General features: G+C 36.0%; 1 protein-coding gene across 3 annotated transcripts in view; it reads left to right on the forward strand.

The window, feature by feature from the left end:
* The window catches only part of LOC121321883 (myopalladin-like), a 115,959-nt gene that overhangs the window by 50,620 nt on the left and 48,449 nt on the right, over positions 1–16,890 (forward strand). For 2 of the 3 annotated variants that reach the window (XM_041261208.1, XM_041261209.1), the window contains exons 8-11: positions 3,730–3,753; positions 5,038–5,154; positions 7,588–7,851; positions 8,791–9,163. In XM_041261208.1, coding sequence (XP_041117142.1) covers positions 3,730–3,753; positions 5,038–5,154; positions 7,588–7,851; positions 8,791–9,163 — 778 coding nt within the window. The remainder of the gene's footprint in view (positions 1–3,729; positions 3,754–5,037; positions 5,155–7,587; positions 7,852–8,790; positions 9,164–16,890) is intronic. The other variant, XM_041261210.1, reaches the window with a different exon arrangement.

Genomic DNA, 16,890 nt, shown 5'->3' on the forward strand with positions numbered 1-16,890 from the left:
AAGGGCACATTTGATTATAAAAATACAAAATGACTTGAGTTTTTAAAAACTGAAAGGAATATGCATGTGTAATAATAATAATAAAATACTATATTTTAACAGAAGTAATTTCTATCTGAACTATGGTTGTTCATTAATGTTAACATTTTATGTCCAAAAGCATGAATTCGCTTCATTGTTTTTTCATAATGATGTTACAATAATAAATATAAGCTTAACAGCAGATATCTGGTGAGTGCTTGGCTTTTTACGACATTCTGTATATTTGTTTGATGCCTATAGCATACCGTCAGTACGAGAACATTGCTCTTTTAACGTGCTCCTGTTTTTTCAAAACATCTGTATTAATCTCACAAATCCTGACTAATTTAACTTTCGTATTAAATTCAGCTTCTTATAATAATGTTGCCATATAATCCAAACACAGCATGCTTTGAAATAAAATAAGGTTGTCAGTTGATTTAATAGATTTCAAACAAAACAAACAAACAAAAAAAAGGATTGCCTTAATTTTTTAATCAAGAATTGTTGAATACAATAGGCCTGATTTGGCTTGTTCAAATGTAGAGGCCGAAAATGTATCTCTGCGCTAATCTACCATACTAGCACTAAAAGAAGCGCACTCTCACACACTCAAGGTTTAATGGAAACTGGCAACAGGAGCCTTCAAACTTGGTTCTAATTTGATGCATTGATTCACCAATATGTAATCGAAGCTCTGGAAATTTAAGGACAGATGATTAATAATTGATGCATTGATTAATTTTTGCATCCCTAGTACTACAGTGTCTATAGTAAGTATTCAACCCCCTTGGATGTTTTCACAGTTTGTTGGGTTACAACCTGAAATCTTGATGCATTTAAATGGGATTTATTTTCCCTTTGATTTACACAACCTACTCAAGACTTTAAAGAGGAAAGAGAATTTTTTATTGTGAAACAACAGTTAATGAAAAATAATAAAAAAAGAAATGTCTTGGTTAGATAAGTGTTCACCCCCCTGAGTCAATATTTGGTAGAACCACCTTTGGCAGCAATTACAGGTCTACCAGGTTTGCACATCTGGATTGTGCAATATTCTCCATTCTTCTTGGCAGAATTGTTCAAGCTCTGTCAAGTTGGATGGGGATCGTTGGTGGACAGCAATCTTCAAGTCTTTCCACAGATTCTCAATCTGATTCAAGTCTGGGCTTTGACTGGGTCACTCTAGGACACTCACTTTCTTCTTTTTAAGCCACTCCAGTGTTGCTTTGGCTGTGTGCTTGGGGTCATTGTCCTGCTGAAAGGTGAATCTCCGTCCCAGTCTTAGGTCTTTTGTAGACTGAAGCAGGTTTTCCTCAAGATTTGCCTATATTTAGCTCCATCCATTTTGCCCTCTACCCTTACAAGCTTCCCAGTCCCTGCTGATGAAAAGTATCCCCATAGCATGATGCTGCCACCACAATGCTTCACAGTAGGGATGGTTTTACCTGGGTGATGTGCTGTGTTGGGTTTGTTCCAGACATTTGCATTTAGGCCAAATAGTTCAATTTTTGTTTCATAGGATCACATAATCTCTTGCCACATCTTTTCAGAGCCTCCCACATTCCTTTTTGCAAATTCCAAGTGGGATTTTACATGGGCTTTTTTCAGATTTGTGGAGTACTTCAGCTATTGTTGACAAATGGACAGTTTCTACCATCTCAGCCACGGAACACTGTAGGTCTTTTGAAGCTGTCATTGGCCACTTGGTTGCTTCTCTGAACATTGCCCTTCTTACCCGGCTGCTCAGTTTGGGAGGACGGCATGCTATAAGCAGATTCTATATGGTGCCGTATACCTTCCACTTCTTAACAATCGACTTGACTGTGCACCAAGGGATAATCAATGCCTTTGAAATCTTTTTATACCCCTCCCCTAATCTCTACCTTTCCTTAACTTTATCCCAGAGTTGTTTTGAAAGCTCCTTGGTCTTCATGGTAATATCTTGGGACCTTACAGAGACAGGTGTATTTAATCTGAAATCTTGGGAACCACTTTTATTGCACACAGATGGACACCAGTTAATTTATTGTGTGAATTCTGAAGGCAATTGGTTGCACCTGAGATTATTTAGGAGTGTCATAGCAAAGGGGGCAAATACTTATCTAACGAAGACTTTTCAGGTTTTTATTTTTACTTGAATCTACCTCCTGAACCTAGGTTTTAAACTTCATTAATTCTCCAAATTCAGCTGTTAAATTTAGGTTTAATATATATATTTTTTAATATACAGTGTATATATTTATACTGGGAAGTTGGCTCTTTTGTATCTATTTGTATATAGTTGTTTTTAAATAATTATGGAACCCAAATATATAATAGAAATATGATTTTTTTTTTGTACTTTGTAATGACTTGGCATTTTAGCCTACTGAATAAAATGAAAAGGGGTAGGCTTAAAACTCACAGCTCAAAGACAAACATCTTAGCATTCAAGAAAAGAGCTATAGTTGACAGGAAGTATGTTGATGTCAGTATTATTAACTCATCAGCCATTGGAAATAGATCATTGCAACTTAAAATAAGTAATAAATAATATTCCATAAGTCAGACACACAAAAGGAAAGAATTCCATTGTCAGCTAAAGGAACTGAATATTGCTATAATTGTATGTGGAATGTTTTTGTAAATTATATGTTGAATATTTTTACAGTTGTATGTTGAGTGTTTTTGTAGTTGCACGTTGAATGTTTTTATAGCTGTATGTTGAATGTTTTGTAGTTGTATGTTGAATGTTTTTATAGTTGTATGTTGAATGTTTTGTTGTTGTATGTTGAATGTTTTGTAGTTGCATGTTGAATGTTTCTGTAGTTGCATGTTATTTTGTGAGGATTCTTCCTAGCTTGTTATTGGATACCCATGAAATTAATTCTGAAAGACAAAAAGAAATAACACTATTGTGACTCATAAAACAAATAATAAATGATAACAAAAGCTTTGACAGCATAGTATTTATGTGTCATGGAAGACTGAAATTAAAGCAAAAACACTGTTAATCTGGTTTATTAAATGTTTCCTGTTATGTGAATGGGAAAAATGCTTTGCCGTTTATTGTGGTATTTATTCTTTGTTTTATTACTATTTGATTTATTTTCATCTCTTTTCCATTCTTGCCTGTGTGACTAACTAGCCACTCATACCTCTGCAAACTTAATGCCCCCTTTGATGATAACTAGCACGCACCCACTTCCAGTGTGACCTTAATTAGACCATTAACACTTAATCAATTAGGGGTGGAGTCCACACTCCAAAGTAGTATATATAGTGACTCTCAAACCGTAACGTCATTTGAAGACATTGAAAAATACTAGATTAGTCAAAACATCTGTCATTCAATTGAAATCAATTTTAGTATTTCTCCATTGAGTGTTTAATAGTTATGGATGATTTATTTTACTCTATTTCGTTAGTTTTACTATTGACAGTCTAGAACAGCTTTTACACCTGAATAAGTCCTTCAAATGTAATACACATCATCTTGTTCTCTTTTATTAGGAAAGTGAACACCAAGTTTGTTGTTGCTGGGGTCTGTGTAATAGTCTGCATCCATGTAATTTTCTACAGGTCATAAATGCCAGAAACTGCATTAGTCTTCCGATTGACACTAACGCACCAAACATTATTCCAAAAAATGATTACAAATGTTATGTTTTCCTGTCTCTATTTAGCTTGATGATTGCAACCTCTTTTTTTTAAATTCTTTTCCAGAACCAAGGTCTATGGCTGAACCAGGTATTTGCTTCTCAAAAATTTAACATATGCATTAGATTAGTTGAATGCAATTGGATGAATCTGCTTTATTGACCAGTCATTAGTTTTAAAATATTTGCATGAAAGTAACATGAAGTTATTGGACTACAGGGCAGAAAGTACAGTAACATGCTTTGACCTAGAAGACACTGCTGGGGGGTGGGGGGTGGCAAGTGTAACATATTTGCTAAGGCATGGAACCTGAGAACCTAAGCTAGTGTAGCAATTGATAACAGGTTTTAAAATAAAAAAGACCTGTTTACTATAAAATTGACATTTTATATAGCGAATGGAAGTGCACAACAGGTAAGATAATTTAGTTAGCTACTTTTTAAATTGCTTTTAATAGGAATACACACTCTAACATGGACCACAAATTCAGAGGCGCCATAAACACTGTGAAAACACACACTTTGTTGAGCATTTTCAAGAATGTGAAATTAATCTCTGCCTGGCTTCCAGTGGTCAAGAGCTGTTATGTAAAGCTGGAGCCAAGGTTTGGTTTTCCGATCTTCAAGCCATATAAGGAGATTAAGCTCCATCATGCTGAAAGTAACCTTCAGCCCTTAAGAAGGCTAGCCTTGTCAAACTGCTGGACTGTTTACATGATGTAAACCATCTGCTGTGGCTTAAATGTCAACAACAACTTTTACTTGAAACCTATAGGGATGTGTACAGACAAAAATAATGTCCTTCCCATTAATGTGTCGATTGAAACTGACACTAAGTTGAATAGATGAGCTATTAATAGCATCACTCACGTAACACCGCCAAAATGGCGGGCCAGCCACAGTATCGCAGGTTAAAAAGGCAAATGGGTTGTACGAAACAATGAGATATGCTGCTATATATATGATACTATATATATATATATGGATGAACGTGATATGGGGGTGGGGGGATAGATCTATATATATATATATATATATATATATATATATATATATATTCAGTCAGGACACATGCAGTTCAGTGAAACAAATCACAAAATTATTAACAATGTTGCCAAATCACCCATGATGGGTCATAAATCAACCGAACAACATATTCAACGTCTACTCAGGAGCATTTGCAAGGAGAAAAAAAAAAAAAAAGTATTCTTAGGAACGCAGTGTATCAAGATCATGCTCCCCATGCAACAGTGTTGTTTTTTTGTTCCCACAATACAACACTTGGTTATAACTTTAGATTATGTCAAATGGACTGCAGTATTTGTGTAATTTGATAATTAACACAGGTATGCATTGTTGTTTTTTATTCCTTTAGAAGAAATTTGCACCTTGGTTATTGCTGAAGCCTTTCCTGAAGACTCTGGAACATTCACGTGTACAGCAAGTAACAAATACGCCACAGTGTCCAGCATTGCCTATTTAAAAGTGATAGGTAAGAAACTATGTTAATATGCTTAAATTGTACATTTAACATTCTTCTTATTAAAATAATACTGTATTTGTTTCAGAGTTTAGAACAAACGCCAGTGCAGTATGTTTTACTGCAACAGAATCACAATTGTTTATTTTTATTCACAATATTTTGTATCGTCTGTATTTCAACCTGGTATTATAAACTTTACAAAATACGCAAAATGTATTTAATTGTTAGCAGTATATGATTGTGAAAACAATCTATCAGTAGCAGTATTATTGGTAGACTATATTCAGAATGATTGCAGGTCTCATTGCATGCTGGGACAGAACTACTTGGTTACATCATCTTTTATAGGATGATTGCAATTTTACAGAAGGGAATACATGGATCTTTTTGGTTTTGTTTTTTCTGAGTAGCAGTGTGATAAAAGATAAAGTAGGGGATAGTTATCTTTTTATGTTGTCAAGGAGAACTACAGTACTTGTATAAGGCATAACTTATGCCCCACACAAAGGAGATTCTTGCTCCAACATGCAGAAGAAGTAAACAAAGGACTCCTGGTAATAGTATTGACTTTTTATGTATGCCCCTAACTTGGCAGAGTCTATGACTCAAGAAAAGGACATATTAGGCTTTGTGGACCATAACAATGATAAACATAAAGAAGAGAGAGTATCTTCGACATTCTGACACATTTTACAAAGGCATTTGTTCTGATACTAATATTTGATGTACTTTTTTATATTTGCATCTATATTATGCTTTGATGTAACACTTACCGAAATTGTGGAAGGATTAAAACCACACCAGTGTGATGCGACAATCCAATATTTACAACAATGCAACACCGATGATAGAATGGGTACTTGCTTAGAACAAATGACCAAAAGGAATGAGGTTTACACTAATATAACTGGGATGTAAGTCCAGTTTTTGTGAACTTGTCATACCTAAAAATTGAATTGACCAAACAGAGAACAGCTTTCCCTGGACTGTCTGTTCCACCAACCATTAAAGTGCTCTAAATACCTATAATGTGCAGAGCTAATCTGTTACTGTGACGGGGTGTCCTCCCCTTGTGCATATTTATGTATTATTTGTATTATTATTATTATTTTGTATGTATGTTGTACTTATTTAGTATTTGAGTCTGTCGAAAAGCCAGTCTCTTAAAGTGTAACTGGCGTGGATGGGGTTAAATACCCCATCCCTATAAAACCTATGGGGATGTGGCTGCAGCTTTAATAATTCTATTAATAGGTAATTAAGGCTCCAGCCACAAATATAAAAGACCCACTCCAGGCTCATTAGGAGAGAGAAGTCAAGGAGTAGAGAACGGGAGCGAGGAGGTAAAAATAAATAGCCTGAAAAACAAATGCTATACGTGCTGGCACAGAACCAGCACGATATGTTTTGTCTGTTAGTTATTATTTGTCTGTTTTGTTTTGTAAAAGTGTTTTATTTTTGTTTAAACTTTTTATTTAATAAAGAACTGCGTGAGCAGCACTTTTTCATACCCCAGTACTGCCTCTCGTGTCTATATCTTCCGGGCCTGTGACATCATCCACCAGCCATCAGTGTGACAGTTACCAAGAACACTTAATCGTCTCATTATGCAATCCATGGCCTGTTTTGCTGCATTATCTTTGGGCACATGCTTTTCTATATATGCTTCTTTCATGAAAGTTACAAACTTCTCATTTCCTGTTTGCAAGTCTATGCATGCAACAACTACTTTTTATCTTTACGTCTCGAACAAAGTTTTTTTTTTTAATTATTATTATTATTCAGTGAATAACCTGTTCTGTTCCAATAAGTGGTATTTCAAAGATTGAAAGGTCTGGGAATTGTGTTATTTATTAGAGTGAACTAAAGGTAGAATATATCAGGAATACAAAATTAAATAATTTTGTCACCTGTGTATCTTCATCTTGTTTAGTTTCCGATTCTTTTGTTTTGATTTTGATTAATTACGTCTCCTTCGTGTGTGTGTGTGTGTGTATATATATATATATATATATATATATATATATATATATATATTAATAGACCTATTCTATATAATCTATATATGTATATATATTATCATTTTTTATTTTGAGCTCATATTTTCAAAGGTAATTACAAAATGCTTCACCACAATGGTTTTTAACATCTTGAATGTGAGGCTTTGTAAGATAATTTGATTATTAGTCTTACCGTCAACATCTGTGCAAGTTTCCCTGTAAAAGAATCATCAGACTCATTGTATCTAGTTAGACTTAAGTTGAAAACATATTTATGTGAACCTTGCTGAGATGGACACAAAATAAGAACTGTAAACCAAATACCATGAATGATACGTGGGTGAGAAAATGATTTCATTTTCTACCTTTAAGTTCACAATGTTGTATCTATCTATCCACACACTGTTTAATAAACAAACCATTTCAATGTACTTCCCCACAGGCAAACAAAACCGAAATAACAATCACTTGAATGCCATCGGCAATATAGCTCTGGAACCCCCTGAACCCAAAGCCCAGGCCCCTCTCCCTGAAGTAACTCCTCCAGAACCCTGCTTGAAACCCAAACTGGAGGGAGTCCTGGTCAACCACAAAGAGCCCCGCCCCAGTTCCAAGCTGGGGTTGCGTGTGCACTTTAAGCTGCCCGATAATAGAGAAAGGGAGACATCAGCCGAGGAAAATGACGACGTGCTTCGTCATAGTTTGGGTATTGTCGTATGTGTCGCATTGCGTCGGTGTTGCCTCTGGTGTGAATGGTCAGGTTGCTGCAAAACTATTGTGTCACCCAACGATAAACTGCACCACGTCCTGTGTGTAAGGACTTTACAGTTTGTGTTTATCATAAAAAAGAGAAATTCTCTGACTAATATTAAATGTTTCTCGTCCTTTTTTTATTTTTATGACCAATTACTGAAGCATTTTCTTCAATTTGAACTGCATGATTTGACTGCAGCAGTTTAACAGTACAATATTATATTACAACAATAATTGATAGCTACAGATAGATTTCAAGCACATTAGAACTAATTATGGCCTGTATGAATTGCTTTTCATATCACTGCATCAGAACACAGGTAGAGGGATCTGTACATAATGTTCAAATAAGAGGTGAAAAAAATAAACACCGGTCACACTAGGATGTAGTGCCACGATGGGCAGACACGATCGCACTGATTCAACATGACCTCTAGGTATTTAAATCATTCTGGATGGATACGTCTCTATACCTTCTATACCTCAATGATTACTGCTTTAGGAACGTTGGGAGTGGAATTGTGCAGTAATGTATTCTCTCCAGAGGTATAACTTTATTCCAGTTCATCCTCCAATTCACCATTATACATATGTTTCTAAAACCCTCTCTTCCTGTGGTCCTGTTTCCATCTGAACAGTCAATGCATGCACCACCCATTCTTCACCTTGTAAACCTGACAGTTTTTTGCATTTCTGTCCTGTGAATGACCTGATTTTTTTCTTCTTTTTTTTTTTTTATTTGACAATTGACACGCATGTTTATTGTGGACATGTGTTTGTTTGTTTTTTTTTCCAGAAGGAAACAAGGAATTACAAAGTCTGGAGTTTGATCTGTAGCTGGTTTATCTCATACTCTGTATTGAGCAAACTGTTTCAATTTGCTTTCCCACAGGCAACGAGAACAGCAGTTATGTTGCCTCTAATGCTGCTGGCACTATAACAGTGGAGTCCTCTCATCTCAAAGCTCCTGCTTATCTTCCTGAAGCACCTCCACCAGACCCTCCAGGCTGCCTAAAACCCAAACTGGAGGGGGTCTTGGTTAACCACAACGAACCCCGCTCCAGCTCCAAAGCGGGGTTGCGTGTGCACTTCAAGTTGCCAGAAGACGACAAGGAAAGTGAGGCTTCACCTGTGGAAGGTGTTCTCTTTGCCAAGCAGCAGCAGGCAGGTTCTCCATTTGACTTGGTCAATGGGCAGTCAGCAGGGGCAGCAGTGCCAACGTCATCAGTCAAAGAGCCGCCACCAGTGCTGGCAAAGCCAAAACTGTGAGTATGCTAATTTACATGGCACGTGTTTTTGTCATCCTCTGGAAAGTAAGTTTACCACATCAATGACATGGTGCGTTGATGTGGTAAACTTACTTTCTAATCACCTCTGTATAGATACATTGTGTTTTATGAACAGTTATTTGTAACATTTCTTTGGATTTAACTTCTTATCCTGACATAGGTTTTATATGCATGCAAGGTCAATTTTGCAAGGAAACGTGGCTTAACCATGTTCCATTATTTAAGTTGCTTAATGTCTTCTTGAAATTAGTGAGCAACAGAGTTGTCTTAACTAATGTATTCTTTTTTCTGTTTTGCATTCATTTACATTTTTACCATTTTCTATTTCAGTCATCACATCCTGATGACTTTTCAGAAGATTAAGGCTCCCAGAATAATGTCTGGTACAACACAATGTGGATGTAGGAAATATCACCATGCTCCATGTGTCAATCCTTTTAACTTCTGACTTTAAATAGTCATCAAATCTTGGTGACTCTCTGAAAAAGAAAATGATACAAAGGGAATCTAAACAACAATATAGCTAAAATAACTCTAATATTTTGCATCTACTTAAAATTACTATTTAAATTAAATACCTAATTTGTTTATTTTTATACAGGGGTATTTCAAATAATAACTGTGTGTGTGTGTGTGTGTGTGTGTGTGTGTGTGTGTGTGTGTGTGTGTGTGTGTGTGTGTTTTGAAGTAAAACCCTTTAAGAATAACCCCCAAGATCTTACAACTGGTAAAGGCTGACTTACCGGTTTCCTCTCTGCAGCTTCACAGAAATGTGGCAGGGCTGTCTGTTGTTAACAAGTTCCTGGATGACTTAACACCTATAACATTTTTTTATGGATCGACCATAATAACTGATTCAGCTGCTGAGCCAACGCACAGTTACTGAAGCGAAATCCAGAACAGCAAAAAGCTTATATACAGTAGAACCACATTTCTCCTAAATGGCTAAGTTCCCAACTAGAATATTAAACTGTTGATGCAACAACTCTGCCTTCAAAACAGACATGTCCATCACCCATTTACCGGTGTAAGGGGAGTATGGACTTGTTTGGTAAAAATACAGTGAATTCAGGCAGACAACAGACAACAAACAGCAGTAAAAAACTAACAGTGCACTTGGCAGGAATGTGTTAGTCCCAACACACGCTTACATTTTTTGTCATACAGTTCATCCAGCATTTTTAAGGTCCTTGTTCAATAAATGAGGACTGTTATGCGCTGATCCTGTCCTTCATTCTGTCTGCATGGGGGCACGTGACAACTGCCTTGATTCTACGTCAATCTTCACTAAACTTTATTTTGCATTCCTAGCATCCAGCAAATGTTCTGGAATGCGTTTGGTTATAATCCAACAAGCTCGTAATTTAAATTATTTTCAACCTAACCAGGTACTGAGCGATTATAACAAGTTTATGAGGACACTTGGTGCGTTTTTGCACTAGTAAAATTGAAATTCACAATAAAATTTCTCTTTGTATTATTTTGACCTTGCTAAGTTAAGGCATCTTGGCTACAGATTGATACTAAATAATGTATACTGTCAAAAAACATTCTAAAATTACACAAAAAATGTAGCAATACTAATTCCATGAGAACTGTGTGGGGGGGGGGGGGGGGGGGGGGGTGACCATGTTTATTTTTATAATTATTAATCCTCAGACAACTGCTTCACAGTTGTTCATGTTCTAGAGTAAATACCGCTTCAAGCAGCTGCATGTAAATAGCACTGAAAATCATAAATTATTATTAACCCTTAAAGGGGTTATAGCTAGTGAAATGATTTCATAAAATCAATCCTGTCACACACTGCCATTTTCAATGTATTCTGCTGAAAGAAAAATGTGCAAATATATATTTTCATTTAAAACCAGACATGGTAATGGTAGCTAAAACCATACATGTTAATGGTAGCTAAAACCATACATGGTAATGGTAGCTAACAAAACAATTACATACAGTAAATCATTGCCATGCAGCACTTCTATAAGGTAGGTCTCAATGTGCAGTTTTAAAAGAAACACCTGTTATAGCAGTATTTAAATTTGAAAACATGGTATCTGGTACTGCTCTCAGCTCTCAGTGTTGGCACTTGCACTTCCTGGGTCATTTCCCCTCTGCAGAGTCTTCTGGGTCAAGGCTGTTACTGTCTGAAAGCTTGTCAGTCAATAGGGGGAAGCAGCTAATTGGTTTGTTATTATTAGATAAGAACCAAGTGAAGGGGTGAAGAAATTTCACTCCAGCTAAATGACCCAGGAAGTACAAGGCAATCTAAAAACATGGCTTACAAAAGATATCCCAGATGTCATGTTTTGAAATGAAAATACATGTTTGCTATAAAGTATGTTTCTTTTAAAACTACACATTTGAGACCTATATAATGAATGGATGTGCACAGCAGAGGGATTTTATGGAACTATTTTGTCAGATACACTTACTTTAAAGAAAGCTCTCAGTCTGCCTGCCCTATTTTCAGGCTGGGTGTTACTGTTTCATTTTCAAGGTCGTTTCACCTCAGGCAGTCTTTTGGCTCAAAGCAAGTCAATGGCTGCAAAGCATGTCAGTCATTAGGAGAAGCAGCTAGATGGTTATTGACAGGAAAGAAAGACATTGAAAGGATGGACAAACATACCTTACAGTATTGAGTGTGTAAAGTCATGGATGACCACATAAAAGCTTTTCTGGAATTTACTTGTATTATTGTGACAAACCATTTTACAATGTGCAAGTTGTTCTTCTTGAAGTAAACATTCACTTTTTTCAGAAAGGTATAACATGTGAGCTAAGTACTCAAAGTGATACAGAACAGTATTTTCTTTAATTCCCTTGTTCTACCTACATTGCATGTATTTAAAGACATTGGATTGGCGTGTAATAGATCACCTTACACATCAATATGTTCAAGTCAAGGTACTACATTTGATAGGTAAGCAATTCCCTTTCCTGAATAACTGTTCTGTTTTCCTTTAAACCTCATAGGTGTGGCAAAGTGTCCCGTCCCTCTGTGTATTTTGTGTTGTATGTTGTGTGTTAATGTTGGTGTATAGTCATTGGTACACAGAATATAAACGAGTCTGTGTAACACAAGTGTTTAAAGTGTATATTTGTATTTAGGCACAATGATTGCACAGCACTTCACGTGCAAGTAAAATGTAATAATATGTGAGCATGGGGAATTGCACTTTATTAATTCACGTGCAGTTGTACTGCGATTCCAATTGAGTAATTGATTAGCAATCGAATCTCGGTACAGCTGCATAAAAGTGCTCAGCTTCCCCAAAACTCCACCTCTTTGTTTATTTCCTGGTTCCTGTTTCTGGTCTGACATCACCCACTACAGGCGTCTTTGTGACAATAGGCTATTTAAAAACAGTGTCTACAGCGTTTTATATGCAATTCATGAATTGTTCTTACTGTAACATGGTACACTAGAAAGAACAAAGTAATGGTTTGTTAAACATACTTGTTTTTATTGCAGATTGCTTATTTATAGTAACAGACCTAAACATGCCAGAAACCACAGCCCCCCGTCAATGGCATGACTAAAATGTATGAGAACTTCCAACTGTTCAAAAGTTGATCTCCACAACTCTAAGCAACAGACATGAGCAATGACTGTCAAATATGCTAGGCAAAACAATGAATAAATGTTTCACTCTAAGGCGTTGGGGCTGTTCAGCTGCTGTTTAGTTGTGTTCATCCTCAGAACAATGACTCTAGTTTATGTTTCATTCAGAGGCAACTTTAGATAATAGAAGGCCATTTCTTTTCTAATACTATTCTTTTTTTCCTCAAAGATTCTTTAAAGAAACTTTTTTTTTTTTTTCTCTTCTCAGTGATTGATGCTAGATGCATGAAATTCATCTTTCAATATCTTTACAATTTTAGACATGCAGCATACATATTTGTTAATAATAATGTCCCAAATGCCTTAAGGTCCGTAGATACTGTAGTTCTGCAATGGATTATCAATGTGTATAGCATCTCAAAATGTTATGGCATATCATTCCACCTATGGCAGTGGGATGGAATAGATTTCTGCTATAGTGTCTGCCAAGACGGGTACATAATTCAGTGTGACGCCTGTTTTGACAGTTACCATTGCAGAAACCCATAAAACGCAAGAATAAATATCCCACTCAGTCACTCGGCCCCGGTTGTAATGGGTTAAAATGTGTAATGCCACACTTGGAACTTCACGCTTGGAAGAGAGGGGTTACAGGGCTGTGCTGGGCAAAGGTACATGTTGTAACCAGTCCATGGTCATAACTTCACGTTAGAATTGAAGACCTCTTTTGAAAGAGGTAGAGGGCAATGAAGTGATGAAACAGACTTCCAGAAGAGGGATAGGAATGCACTCTTCGTTGAGGGTTAAGTTAAATACATACAGGTGCTTTTATATTAGACCGATAAGAAGGATTTGTCAACATGTTTCAGCCGCATCCAATGGATTTCCTTACTTACTTTACATACTATATACTGTGTACAAACTTTTGCATCCATAGCTTGAATATCTAACATAGACTACCATTTGATTTAACAGGCCTAAGTTTCATAGGTTCTGTGACATCTTACATCTACACCAACATAAATTTGTTAGCTATCCTATCTTATACTGTCCCTTTACTTTTTTTCATGTCAGTCTTGGAATGGTGGATTGAGGGATCACAATGTCTTGACAAAGTCATGCGATGGCTAACAGCTATAAACTGTAAAGAGCTGTTGAAAGCAATGGCTTAGTCTATCCCAGTAATACAAAGGTTGGTCTGATCTACAAAGGAAGTTACTGAACACTTCTGGATACATTGCTTTACTGTGACAAGAAAATAAACGATTGTGACTGGAAGTGTGAGAATATAAATAAAATAAAGAGTAGTGTCATTCACATTAAATTAATATATTGTGTCATAGAGTAAGTGGAAACTGACAGCAGGGTTAACAAAGGGTTAGTTAGCGATTTCTATAAATAATAATAATGGGGTATATTCAACAGACCTAATTCTACCACTGTTTTATAATTAAATTAAGACCAAACCTGTCATTCTAATTACTTTTAAAGACAAAAAATAAACTTAACAGACTTCACGCAGTATAGGTGTTGTTTTTCACTTCTTTAAAGATTGAAACAGATCCACGACAGTTTTCAATTGAATAGACCTCATAGTCACTTTACTTTTATAAATATACTTTTGTCACTTGTACTTCCATGAGTGAAGCTTATGTTTCCGACTGTTGATAGAATAATAATTTAATTTGTTATTTAACAAAGAAAACATCCCTTTTATATGTGCCACAGTAAATTTGCACAGTACTTTGCTGTGTTTTTACTATAAATTTACTGTGCTTTACTGTAGTAAACCACAATTTTACCATTCTTTACCAACTTGTCTGTGATTTAACATGATGCCCACAATGGCAACATCTAAATACAGCTTACAGTAATAAACTTTTACACAGGATAACAGTTTTTTATAGATTTTTATTTTTGTTACAGTATGGGTTTCATGAACCGATTCATGTGCATGAAATTCTTTAAAATGCATGAATCATACATTACCAATCTTGCAATAAATATTTTTTTAGTAGTTGTACTGCTGACAAAATAATGACATGCTTATGCTTTGCTATGTAGTAATTGCCTGTTTGTAACAGCGCTTTTGTAACACAACATTACTCAGAAGAGTAATTTATTATCCTTTGTCAGAAACGACATACTTTTCTCAGCTGCTCCTTTTTAAACAATTTTAATTCTGCCTTTAAAAGTAATTTTATCTTGTTAGTTGTTTTGCTTTGGTGGTTTAACTGTTTAACTTGCATTGTTACAGCATGTTAATTTTAACTGAAGAATAGTGCTCTAACTACAAAAGCACTATATTTTTACATATTAATTTGTAGTGGCTTTTAACACACACAGCAGAACATTTAAAGAATATTGACTACATTTTCAAAGCATTTACTCCAGTCTTTAATTAACTACTATTTTTGGGATTCAGAAAAAAACCCTTTTAATATGATAAGGCTAGAAGCATACAAATAGGTAATATAATACAATGTCTTCCAAGTATCTTCAAGCTGTTTGGTAACATTAATATGAAAATCTGAATTATTTAAAGACTGGAGTAAATGCTTTAAACACTTTAAAAAGTAGCTTTTTCTTAGTTTTTACTTACAGTGACTTGAAATCTGTTCCTTGTAATATTAACTCTACAATCTATACTACAAAGTCTTTATGTAGTTGTTATTCAGCATGCATGCCTATATCTTTTATGACATGTGTATGATATGCTGCCCTGTGTAATACATGCTCTGGAAAACTTGTAAACTTTAGGATATAGTGCATGTTTAATTCTGTAAACTAGATATTTTAAAAGGTGTTGCTGTTTAGGCTCAACCGCTTAAACCAAGTAGTCAATCTGGCTATGGGTAGAGCAGCACCCATCTTTCTAATTAACATCTTACTTCTGGTCTAACTTGATCATCTTAGCAACAAAAAGAGCACACCCAGTGTCTGATATAAGTCAACTGTCGCTGGCTAGGATCCTCTTTTGCAATTGATGTACTGTCATACAGATAACTGACCTTAGGTCCAGGCATGTAGATACATTCTGCGAAAACTAAACGCTTTTGATGTGACCGAAAAATGTGGACATGTTTATTGAATCTACTAATTGTACTTTAGTTTCACGTCAAAGATCAAATTGCATCTCAAGACAAACATTGTGTACTGGCTTACATTCCTCTTGTGGTGAGACCTATATTTATAAAGTCGTTACGGCATTGCTGTGGTGTGTTACAAGGTGTGGTGTGGCAGGGTGGGGGTATTCACTGACACGGGAGATAGAAGTTGGTACCTGAAAACACAGCACAGGTGCCCAATTTTATTATTATTATTTTATTTATTTATTTTAGCCTGCAGAGGAAGCTCTTGTCTGTGGCCTGTATACCGGCAATGGTAATCAGGACCACAGGGTTACCAACACAGGTATCCGCTGGTTCGTGCAGGTGCACTCACAGGTTCTCAAAAATAATAATGTAAATCAAAGGTGAAATGAAAAGGGAAACTAAAACACAATAGTAAAACTACAAAGCAGAAGTGCTGCTTACGCAGTGCCCCCCCTGCCGCTATGCCAGTCAGCTCGGGTCTCTGTCCTACACTTTGCTGTGCACTATACACTGGGGTGGCCTATCACTACACACGTCCCCTCGGGTAGGTAACCATATATTAATAATTTGTTTTTTTAAGGCTGGCTGTCTTCCTCAGCTGTGCTTGCCTGATTTTATTCTCACTCCCACCACTGCCGTTCATTGTAGTCCACTGTGGCAGAGTTCAGACTACCCTATTACATCCACTAATAGAGTTTTTGAGAGAAAGTGGCCATGAGAAGCTTACATCTGTAAACAGTGGTTTTAGAACAGGTGTCATTAATCAGGTGTCATTAATCATTGCTTTCCCTTAACTGAGTAATAACAAAACAGCTGATCTCCATAGAAAACAATGGGAGAACAGTGTCTGCTTGTTGTAAAATTCATAAATCGCAAAAAAACTAAAGCTGCACGGTTTAAAGTCACGGACAGAATGTCGAAATAACACAGGTGCTGAGTTTTTTAAACACCTGTATAGTTTTAGAAACTAGAGTGAGAAATGTATTAGACTGAAAAAGTTATTAATAAACGCTGAGCACTTTTCATACAACTGTAGAACTGTA

This window comes from Polyodon spathula, chromosome 10 (assembly GCF_017654505.1).
Source record: "Polyodon spathula isolate WHYD16114869_AA chromosome 10, ASM1765450v1, whole genome shotgun sequence".
Taxonomy (NCBI): Eukaryota; Metazoa; Chordata; class Actinopteri; order Acipenseriformes; family Polyodontidae; genus Polyodon; species Polyodon spathula.